Below are 12175 nucleotides of genomic sequence, written 5' to 3' on the forward strand. Positions count from 1 at the left end.
GTATACTTGGCTAAAATTACCCAGATAAAGTTATCGGGATAACTTCGCCACTCACCAATTTACTGAATACTACTTTAAAATTAAAAAAAGAAAGAAAGAAAGAAACACAACACTAGAGCCCCGCAAGCAGATGAGCCCCATTCTCCTCATCCCAATAAAGTAAAAATTAGTGGGTCTCCTCCTGCCCCCCCCAATCCACACTCCCTCCCCTTCCTGCCTCTAACCCCCCCCCCCCCCAAAGGTATCTGTCTATGCCAGCAGTAGGAGAGGCGCTGGCCTGAATAGTAAATGCCCGCATCTCTCAGCTGCAGCAGTATTTAATTATTCATTTATTCACTTCCCTCATTGCTGTCAGTGGAAGGAAATAGCTTCTCCTCCTCCTCCTCCTGGAGGTTTAGACAGATATGTTTGGGGATTAGGAAGCAGGGGTGGGTGGTGTGGATTTAAGAGGGGTGGAGGTGGGAAGGGGCCGCTACCATTTTTATTTTATAGGGGGGGGAGAGGAAGGGGGCACTCAGCCCTTTATAATTTGTATTTTATTGGAATTATGGGGGAGGGCGCTACAATTTATTAATTGCTTGGGGATGTGGTGAGAGTGACTGCTTCTGAGCCGTTTTGTTTTTGTTGGTTTTTTTTTTTAAGTTATCTGGTTAACGATAGGCCTACGGTTGTTTTTTTTAAGCTGGAGTTAAGCTGGATAACGTTACCTTCCAGCATGGTTATTCAGCTATAGCCGAGTAAATCTTAACCATGCCCCAGAATGTCCTCAAAGCTTACTCAGCTAAAACTTAGCCATTTAGTTGGGCAGGAAATTCAAAACTGGAGTTTGTCCGGCAAAGTCCCGCACTTTGCCGGACAAACCCCTTTCAATATTGATCTCTAAGAGGTCAATATTCAAAGCCATTTAGATGGATAACTCACAAGTTATCCATGTAACTCACAAGTTATCTATTTAAATGGTTAGTTTTGAATATTGGCTTCTAAATGTTTATTGCTCACTTTAATACTTTTTCTCTCAACTATGATATTCAGTTTGTATATAACAGACTATGGGTCTGATTTACTAAGGCTATTCTACCATTTTGTGTCTATGGGAAAAATGCTTCGTAAATAAGGCCCTGTTTCTGTTTCCATTTGATTTTGAAAATATGACAGTTACACAAGTTCTGGAGATAGGACCAGTCCTAGCTTTTGAAATTGCCCTCCCTTCCGGATACATTTTGGCACCTGCAGTGATTTCAGATGGAAGCAGCAGTATTACTACAAAATGTCCAAATGCACTGGGATTAAAATTCAAACATCAAGGCTGCCCAAACACCTCTCTACAGAAGCAGAGTCTTAGGAGCTCTAGAAACAGCTCTGGGATTCTGCAGCCAGTCAGGTTTTCAGGATGTGCACCATGAATATGCATGGAATAAATCTGCATCTGCTGGTTCTCCAACATATGCAAATATACCTAATACACATTCAATGTGATAACAGGATTGGGAACCAAGATAGATTTTCATTGTCAGTACAGGCAACTCTGATCCTCAAGAGCCATGAACGAGTCTGATGTTCAGGACAGCCAACATATGAGCAAACAGTAACTGAGTTTTTAGAGCAAATGAATGAAAACTTATCTGATGGATATTCATTGAAGATATCCTAAAAACCAGACTTAGTTACAACTTTTGAAGACCAAACTTTTGTATATTATAAAAGCTTCTCGGCATTGGTTTGTTACCTATGAGATACATATGATTTTTTATTAGGTCCAGTGATCTTGTAAACTAGGATTAGCAGATGACTGCATGCCATCAAAGTCAGGCTGAACCGGTCCTGGTTTTGTCCTATTGCATGTATGAAATCGACGTCCAAATCAAAAAACTCAACTATAATGAAATAAATACAATAACTGACATTTCAAATAAGTCAGCAAAGCCCTAACTTACTCACGCCATTATCACTCACTCTCACCAAAGTATTTTTGACATGCAGTGGGGTAAACTCCAAGCCTAGCTCTTCCTGTCCTTGAAAACTTGCAGCCTTCTGATTGTGTGGTGCTAAGCATTATTACAGTCCTGAGACAAGAAGCTGACAGTATTTTCTTTTTGGATCAAGTTTCTTCCTGCACCATTTCAAAAGGAATAGGTCTCCATTGGGGTACAGTATCATAATCCTTTCGACCTGGGATGTTTTCCCCATTTTTATATCTTCTTCCAACTTACTTAGCCCAGTCATTGTAACAACAGTTCTTGGCCAGAGGTCATCACAGTTGGCAGTTCTCGCTGCAGCATGGTAACATGAACCTCCCCAGTGCACAAACTTTGCAATTCTGGCCAGCGCAGGTTCATGGAGGTGGAGAACCTGGTGACCTTGGACACCTTAGTCCTATGGCCCAACAGAGATAGGGGGGCCTGGCAGATGCTGAGGATGCAGGTGATGGTGTCAGTCTAGGAATTTCACCAGGAGTTGGCTAGTTTGTTAATTTATCAACCTAATAAACGAAGGTTGACCGACGTGCCGCAAATGCGCAGTAGAGAGCAGCTCTACCGCGCATGCGAGCACGTCGGTCACAGTGTGCCTTTTAAAAATAAAAATGGCGCTGTAGGAGCGGCAGGTGCGGCGGCGGCACCGGCCCGAAGACCCGGAGCGGCGGGAGCGGTGGCCTGAAGAGCGGCGGCGGCGGCGGCACCGGCCCGAAGACCCGGGCTGGAGCGGCGGCGGCATGCGCGCGAGGGAGGGAGGAAGTCTGTCCCTCCCTCGCGCGCATGCCGCCGCCGCTCCGGGTCTTCGGGCCGCCGCTGCCGCTCCCGCCGCTCCGGGTCTTCGGGCCGCCGCTCCTGCCGCTCCGGGTCTTCGGGCCGCCGCTCCCGGTCTTCGGCGGAGATCGACCTAGGGGAGGGGGGAGGAGGGAGGGGGGAGAGAAGAGTGACTGAGGGGGAGGGAGGGAGGAGTGACGGGGAGGAGTGACGGGAGGGAGGAGGGGGGGGGAGGGAGGAGTAACTGGGGGGAGGGGGGGGGAGTGACTGAGGGGAAGTGACTGGGGGAGGGGGAGATGGGGAGTGACTGGGGAGGGAGGAGGGGGGAGTGACTGAGGGGAGGAGGGAGGGAGGGGGAGGAGTGACTGAGGGGAGAGAGTGGGGGAGGTGGGAGGGAGCATGAGGGGGAAGGAAATGATCCAAAAAAAAAAAAGTTAATGTAGCCCGTTTTAACGGGCTTAACGGCTTGTTATCTAATAAAACATGGACTTCATCCCAAGCTTTAATTGGTAAGAATCTTCACAGGTCACATGGTACTATAGTTCAGTAAATCATCTAAGACCTAAATACACAATAGTCTTATTTTTTTTTTTTGATCCCAAAAATGCTTTAATATTTTTTTTTTATTTTTTCACTTTTTATATAAAAAAAAAAGTTTTCACATGTTTCCTCCAAAGATCTTTCATTAAGATCAGACTGCACCCAGCTGAGCTGACCCACAGGCAACAGCTCTAAGGACAAAGAATGGAGCTCGAACTGCCACCCAAAATCAGTGTCTGCTGGTAGAAATGCTTTTTAGAAAATGATAGTACAATGATATACTCATGGGAAAATATCATTTACAGGAAAAAAAAAAAGGTTAATGGAAAAGAGAAATACACTGCCTGTGGGAATGTACAGGAAGCCCTCGCCTAGAGTGGGGGAGAAGCATGGAAGAGGACAGAATCCTGAATGCCTCTGACATTATTTTAATGCATTAAATATGAAGCAATTCCAGATTTGCAAATGCTTCCTGGTATTAACCACAGTTTGATGAATTTTTCCAGTGCTTTCGGGGGGGGGGGGGGGAGAGAAGAAATGGAGATGATAGGGGGCTAAGAGGTGGATACTCACAGCTTGTTAAAAATATATTTAAAAAATGAGGCGTGAAACATCGGCTCACAAGGATAGGCTATACTATATGGATTTTGGCCTCTCTCTCATCTCACTTCTCCTGGTTCCCTTGCTGGCTAAGTTTTTTATAGCACTCTGATGTTATCTTGGACCCAAGTGTATTGGCTCGGATACATCCAAACACCATAATACAGTTTTCTGTTGTCTATCCATAGCGAGAACAACTTGGTGGCTCACTAAAGGACACTATCTGTTGACCTCTTTAAGGGAATTTCATGCTGATCCTATCAACTGAGTAAAATCAGTGGCATCCATCTCGCTAATACGGATCCTGAACAAGCTGCCTCATTTAAGAGAATGCTACACTGACAGGTTAATTTAAGGACAGGCTAAAGCTCTTTCAGTGGGAACTGGGCTATTACAAATGATAGATGCTTCTTGGGATGAGGGCTAGTGCCGGATGTAACTTTGTAGAGGACTGCACTCTACACTCTTTGATAAAAGTAATGTGGTTGCCGTGTTAGGCCACTTGAATGCATAGAAATAAAGATCAATTTTCTTGGGACCAAGGAAGAAAATGAGAAAAATCAGAAGCTGTGCAAAATGGTTTTCTGATGAAAACCAGATAGGAAGGAATAAAGGCGAGAAGCTCACATGGAAGATGACCAGGAAAATTAACCTTAAAATTTGGGGTGGTCTTGGAAATAGTATAGAGCAGTCATAGGATGCCAATTCTCAATGCCTATATTTTTATTTCTTGAATGAACTGTGTTGGACAATTTTACCACTGCCCTCTGTAATATTTGGCAATGCAATTTTAAATTAAGTACAGTATTTATAGAGGTTGTGTGTGACAGGCTTAGTGGGAATGAACACCGCCTCGGGTACAAGGCAAGCTTCTTTGACCAGGCTTCCCTTATCTTCCTGCCCAAAAACTTGAATGACAGTACAAAATGGCAAGACAGAGGGGGCAGTTGAGCCTACTAGCTTTCTGTGCTCAATTATCTGAGAGATTTATACAGCCAAGCATTTCTGCCTGAGGGTTTCATCCTGAAACCAGATGCATCCCCCTCTGCAAATTAACATCCTGGAGAGAAAACAGGAGCCTTAGTGTGGCCAACTAAACAAAGGAGCTCGAGATTCACACGGAATGAGGTAACAGGAAAACGGAATACTCTTCCTCCTTCCCTACAAAACAAATAATTAGAATGGAATGTTTTTTGAAAGAAATAGATAGCTAGAGGACAGGTCTCTCAAGGTCCAATTCTCCTTAGGGACACTTACCATCTGTTCAGGACATACAGCTCATCCATTCATATGCAAATGGCATCTGTTATATTCAAATTACATCAACGAAATGCAAATTAATTCATACATAAGCAAATCTTTCTAAAACAGATTTGAGGCTTCAGGAGAGATCACAAATGAGGTACTATGAGGAGAAATGCAAATTAGTACATAAATGTTAAAAAAAAAAAAAAAAAAAAAATGGAAAAAGAGGGTGAGGTGGCAAGATAATGGGAAGAACCCGACTGCAAGGGTCCCAGCCTGTAACAAGGCTCTGCAACCTCACTGCTTAGAAATAAACATTCTAAACAGCACAAGCATTTCTTTCTGTACAATTCAGGAAAGGCTTTACAAAATTTATTGTAATCTATCTATCTTTGCTTCACCAAAAAAAATCCATTTCATAAGAGCAGCAAGGTATCACAAGGGCAGTGCTTTGCTCTGAATGCCGTTGCTTCTGGGCCTGAAGGCACCCAACCCACCAAAGGTGTCCTGATATTCAGAACAAGGCGCCGCTCGCTGGACCTTATTGCCTAAGAGGGAACGATACCCACTCTGTACTGTGCAGGGCGTCATAAACACATATGGAAAACAGTAACACTGTACCCGGTTAGAATTTTTACTTTTAACATTGTTAAGTTTTGAAATTCTCTGTTTGTCTGCCATACCTCACTTTATCACCACTGACCGCAGCCCCGTTTAGAACGGCGTCACCAATTACATCCTCATATAGGATCTGATTGGTCCATGCTAGTTATAATCACAAGCAGCACTGGATGCACTCGTGAATAAACTGAGTAGTAAGTTACAAGGTATAACTTGTGAAGCAAGGAATTTTAGGGGAGATGCTTAAAGAATTTTAAAAAGTAATAATTTAACAGGAACATATAAACTGGTATTATAAAAGATGACAATTAAGATGTTCCATGTGCACTCTTGAAATAACGCACAATTCATGGTGGGTAGCAGTTAGTTCTCTTTTATAAAGAAGTAAAAAAATTCTGTGGACCCTTACCTTATATGTTAGCTGCCGATCTACAGCCCAGTGATAGCAGGACTAGGTTTTGATTTCTGTATTAAGAGGAATTTTTAGCTCTCCTAAATAAGGAGATAATACAAGTCTTGGGGTAATGTATGAAATCAACTGATAGAAGTACAGCTTGACACCTCATTGCAAAACCATCAGGTCCCCAAATCTGGAAACCATAGCTGCTGCTGAACTGAAAAGATTTACAGGAGAAATTGAAAAATAAAAATGATGGAGCTATCACCAAGACACTGATTGGAAATTAAGGTAAGGATCCTCAGAGCACACCCCTCTTTCCCATGGATCCAACATTATTGGAAAGCACCTGAAAAGGACCTACAAACGTTCCAAAATACATTAGCTCCAATATAATAAAAGCATAACCTTATATTACAATCAGTTGCTGGACCTTTCGACATCACCACTGAAAACGTACGTAGATCCTAACTAAGAACCGGATAATTTTGTTCTTCAGTTTAAATGGAGATGCAAAATGTTAAAAAGTGCTCTTCACCTAATTTTTCTCTGTATACATATAAAAGAAAAAAGAGTTCCAACGCAATATGGTGACCCGAGGGTTCTGGAAAGGTCACGATTGCAGGGCATGTGCCCTGCTGGGGTGGCAGATGGGACACTCGTCTTCTCCAGCGCAGATGTCACACAGCACGGCATGCTGGCACTGCAGCACTACGCGGTTCTGCTCCTGACACTTCAGGCATTTCAATGACTGCATTTGAAATACTACCTATAATATATAGAGAAAAAAAAAGCACCATTAGAATCCATTTAACCTTCTGAAAAAAAAAAAAAAAGCAACATTAGAATCCAACTTCTATTCCACTAGAAAAAAAAAGAAAATTAGGTCTTACCTTCGATAAGTTTTGTTCCTGTAGTACCAAGGATCAGTCCAGACTCCTGGGTTTTGCCTCCGCACCAGCAGGTGGAGACAGAGCAAGATTTGGCAGGCTCTGCCATATATACCAGGGTGCCACCCACAGCCTGCCAGTATTATGTCATGTCAAAGAAGAATGATCCCCAACTGTCACTAACTATATACATGAAAATGAACTGGGAAACCCCTCAGGTCACTCTCCTCCAACTAAACATAAGGAACAGATAAGATCAGCTCTACCGAGCCCCTTAACACATGGCAAAAATTTTGGAACAGTGGACTCTCCAAACTTCATGCAGCAGTGGGAGGGACTCTGGACTGATCCTTGGTACTACAGGAATGAAAATTATCGAGGGTAAGACCTAATTATCTTTTCCCTGTATGTACCGGATCAGTCCAGACTCCTGGGCTGTACCAGAGCTCAACTACAGGGGGTGGGAAACGGAGAGGCCCGCTCTCAACACGCCTGCTCCGAAATTGCCCTCCCTGGAGTCCTGTACATCCAGATGATAGTGACGATAGTGACGCTGCCTTACAGATCTCTAGAGGAGAGATCTGCTGACACTCCGCCCAGGAAGCCGCCTGAGAACTAGTGGAGTGGGCCTTCACTCCCAAGGGCAAAGGCCAACCAGTCAAGAGATACGCCAAATTTATGGCCTCCTTCAACCAACGCGAGATGGTAGTCTTGGAAGCCATGTTACCCTTCTTGGGACCCTTCCATAATACAAAAAGATGATTGGAAACCCGAAAACTATTAGTGATCTCCAGATAGCGGAGTAGGGCCCACCTTATGTCCAACTTCTTCAACTCTTTGAACAGGGAATCCGAGCTATCAAGATGCGAAAAGGACGGTAGCTCCACCGATTGGTTCAGGTGGAATGAGGAAACCACTTTAGGTAAGAATGAGGGAACCGTCCAAAGGCTAATTCCGGATTCAGAGATACACAGGAAGGGCCTGAAGCTCGGAAACCCTCCTGGCTGAAGTGATTGCCACCAAAAACACGACCTTGGGTGTAAGATCCTTCAGAGTAGCCCTCTTCAAGGGCTCAAACGGAGGTGAGCCCAAAACCTTGAGCACTACATTGAGGTTCCAGGAGGGACAAGGAGCCTGAAAGGGTGGACGCAAATGTTTCGCCCCCTTCAAAAAACGGACAATATCAGGGTGAGAGGACAGCATTCTCCTTTCCACCGTACCCCGTAAACAACCAAGGGCTGCCACCTGAACACGCAACGAACTACAAGACAGTCCCTTGGCTAGACCATCCTGGAGGAAAGCTAGAATATCAGAAACGGCCGCCTGGACAGGTGGGACCATCCGAGAAACACACCAGGACTCGAAGACTTTCCAGACCCTAATGTAGGAAATGGAGGTAGAGGTCTTACGCGACCGAAGGAGAGCAGACACCACCGCCTCTGAATAACCTTTGTCCCTCAAACGGTGCCTCTCAAAAGCCATGCCGCTAGACAGAAGCGATCTACCTGATCGAAACAGACCGGTCCCTGATGAAGCAGATTCGGTATTGCCGGGAGATGGAGTGGAGGTTCCGTGGCCAGATTGACGAGGTCTGCGAACCACGGCCATCGTGGCCATTCTAGGGCCACCAAGATAACTTCCGCTGGGTGAGTCTCTATGCGACGGAGGTCTTTGCCTACGAGAGGCCAAGGGGGAAAGACATACAGAAGGATTGAGGTCAGCCAGGGCAATGCCAAGGCGTCTACCCCTTCTGCTCCCGGCTCCCTGCGCCGGGAGAATAAGCTTGGAGCCTTGGCGTTCTGAAAGGTTGCCATCAGGTCCATGGCCGGCTGCCCCCACTTGTCGCAGATAAGCTGTCAGCTCCCATTCGCAGTCAGCTCCCATTCGCCGGGGTCGAGCTGATGTCTGCTCAGGAAATCCGCGTGAACGTTGTCTACCCCTGCGATATGGGACGCGGCTATGCTAAGGAGATGCCTTTCCGCCCACTGGAAGAGAAGACGAGCCTCTAGGGCCACCGGATGACTCCGGGTTCCCCCCCCCCCCTGACGATTGATGTACGCCACTGAAGTCGCGTTGTCGGACAGGACCCTGACCGCTCTTCCCTGAACTAGAGGGAGGAAGGCTCTCAGCGCCAGACATACCGCCCTGGTTTCCAGGCAATTGATCGACCACCTTGATTCGGTCGCGGACCAATGTCCCTGTGCTGACTGTCGCAGAAACACCGCCCCCCAGCCGGAGAGGCTCGCGTCCGTGGTGAGGATCATCCAATCCAGAGCTAGGATCGAAACCCCTTTGAGAAGATTGCCCGAGTGTAACCACCATCCCAGACTGGCCCTCGTCAAAGCCGTCAGGGGCAACGGAAGATGGAACTGCTCGGAGACTGGGTTCCAGCGGGAAAGTAACACCGATTGTAAGGGACACATATGCGCGAACACCCATGGGACCAATTCCAGTGTGGATGCCATGGAACCAATCAATCGAAGATAGTCCCATACCGTTGGCGGCTGCATCTGCAACAGGGCCGAGACCTGCCCCCGTAATTTGCAACAACGGGCTAGGGACAGGAAGACCTTGTCTTGCCACGTGTCGAACAAAGCTCCCAAAAATTCCAGAGACTGAGAGGGATTGAGCTGACTCTTGGCTGTGTTCACCACCCAGCCGAGAGAGTGAAACAGCTGTAGTACCTGATTGATCGCAGCGCGACAGAGATCCTTGGAGTTTGCTCGGATCAACCAATCCAGGTACGGATGCACCAAAAGACCCTCTCGCTGTAACTGCGCCGCCACTACCACCATAATCTTGGTGAAAGTCCTGGGGTGGTCGCGAGTCTGAAGGGTAATGCCTGAAATTGAAAATGCTGTCCCAACATGAAGAACTGAGATATTTCTGGTGATCCTTGCGAATCCCGATGTGAAGGTACACCTCTGTGAGGTCCAGTGAGGCCAGAAACTCTCTCGGTCTCACTGAAGCAATCACGGACCTCAGGGTCTCCATGCGAAAACATGGTATCCACAGACATCGGTTGACCTCCTTCAGGTCGAGGATGGGCCGAAAGGAGCCTTCTTTCTTTGGAACAACAAAGTATATGGAATAGTGTCCTCTCCGTTGCTCCGAAACGGGAACCGGAACAATGGCCCCCAGGTTTCGCTGGTGGACCGCTTCTCGCTTGTCTGTGTGGCCGCACAGGGACGGGAAGAACCTCGGCCAGGGCTGCCGAGCAAAATCTAAAGCATAGCCATGTCTTATTACTGACAGTACCCACTAGTCTGTTGTGATCGCGGTCCAAGCCTCGTAAAAGAGGGATAGTCTGCCTCCTATCCTCGGCAGCGAGGAAAGGACTGGCAGGCCATCATTGAGTAGACTTACCGCCGGGGGTGGAAGAGGTGGAGGAAGGTCTGCTAAAATGCCTCTCCCGAAAGGGCTGAGGCTGCTGTCTACCTCCTCCCGAACAAAAGGAAGTTGAGGGTGTACTAGGCCGAGGGGCTTGGGACTTGTGGTTACTCCGAAAATGCGACCGAAACGAAAAGGACCCCTTGGATCGTGTCCGGTCCTCTGGCAGGCGATAGCCTTTATTCTCACCCAGTAACTGTATCATGTCATCCAAGTCCTTGCTGAAAAGCAGTTTTCCCTTGAAGGGTAAGGAGCCCAGGCGAGACTTGGAGGCTCCATCCGCCGACCAGTTGCGCAACCACAGGAGGCTTCGGGCTGAGACTGCGGACACCATGGATCGCGCCGAAGTCCTAAGGAGGTCATGCAGTGCATCCGCGCTGTAAGCAACCACTGCCTCTAGATGCCCGGCCTGTCTGGCTTCTTCCTCTGACAGAGCCTCATTAGCAAGTAGTTGTTGCACCCAACGCAGCCCTGCCCGCAGGGCAAAGTTACTACAGATCGCCGCTCGAGCCCCCAGGGCGGATACCTCAAATCTTCTTCAATTGGATCTCCAACTTGCGATCCTGTAAATCCTTCAGCGCCGTGATGCCCGTGACTGGAATAGTCGTCCTCTTCATCACCGCCGACACTGCCGCATCCACCTTAGGGACCCGCAATACTTCCAGAGCTTCCTCCGGCAAGGGATAAAGCTTATCCATGGCCTTCGAAACTTTCAGGCCTAGGTCTGGGGTATCCCATTCACGATACAGCAGATCCGTCGACAAGAAGTGGAAAGTGCTAGGGGGCCCACTCAACCCCAGTAACACCAGATCCATCGAGCCCAGCTTAGCCTCTGCCGGAGGGGTATCAATCCCCAATTCCCCCAAGATGGCGGGAATAAGGGGGGGCAACTCATCCCAACGGAAGAGACGTATCACCCGAGGGTCATCCCCCTCTGTGGTCTGGCTCTGCCGCGTCGACCCCTGTGCTGGCCCACCATCTCCCTCTGCCCCCCTCGGGGGAGGGGGCCCCAGGATCTTCTGGGTCCGCCGAGTCATCGGAGGACTCCGTGTCGTCCCTGGGAGGAAGAGCCCAAAGGGGCCGCTTGGCTTTGGGGGCTCCCTCCTTCTCTGATCCTTGCCTAGACTCCCCCGACGCAGGAGGGACCCCAGGGGGCCCCTGATGGGGAGAGCAACACTTGCCGGCCTTACGGGCCTTAAAGGCCCTGTGCATAGCAAGAATGAACTCCGAAGAGAAAGAGGAGGCGGAGTCTGAATCTGAGGAGGCCGTATCAGCCCCCTTCCCCCCCTGCTGCCGTGACCGGGCACCCTGGCCGCGAAAACATACGTTGTGTGTGTGGGGGGGGGGGGCGGGGAATTCCGGATCCCCTCCGAGATCAGCGTGACTGACTGCGCCGCCGGCAAAATGGCAACTTTTCCCGCTTTCGGGGTGCCGGCCCGGGAGGGAACTGGGGGCGCTCCCCGATCGCGATCTCAAGCGCACGCCGGCTAACTAAGACCCCCCAAACCGCCCCCTACGATCCCTCGCCTCCGGGGATGCAGGCTGAACAAAGCCCATCCCGCGAGAGGCGTGCGCTGGTGGAGCCGCAGGCCTTGCCTCGTGGCATGTGGGCTCCCTGAGAAAAATGCGCGAAACTAAAAAACCACCACGGGGGAAGGGGAGGAAGGCAGGGAAGAGAAATAAACGGCGCCGTGAGAAGACTGGAGAGACAAAAAACCTAAGCTGAACTTTTTTTTTTTTTTACTTGT

The 12175-nt window shown here is 48.3% G+C and overlaps 1 protein-coding gene across 3 annotated transcripts in view; it reads right to left on the reverse strand.

Annotated features, from left to right (window-relative positions):
- Positions 1-3256: 3256 nt before the first annotated feature.
- The window catches only part of UNK (unk zinc finger), a 219184-nt gene continuing 210265 nt past the window's right edge, over positions 3257-12175 (reverse strand). For all 3 annotated transcript variants that reach the window (XM_029600486.1, XM_029600488.1, XM_029600487.1), the window contains one exon: positions 3257-6916. In XM_029600486.1, the coding sequence (XP_029456346.1) occupies positions 6761-6916 (156 nt within the window). In that variant the 3' untranslated portion in view covers positions 3257-6760. The remainder of the gene's footprint in view (positions 6917-12175) is intronic.

The sequence above is a fragment of the Rhinatrema bivittatum genome, chromosome 4, assembly GCF_901001135.1.
Source record: "Rhinatrema bivittatum chromosome 4, aRhiBiv1.1, whole genome shotgun sequence".
NCBI classification, from domain to species: domain Eukaryota; kingdom Metazoa; phylum Chordata; class Amphibia; order Gymnophiona; family Rhinatrematidae; genus Rhinatrema; species Rhinatrema bivittatum.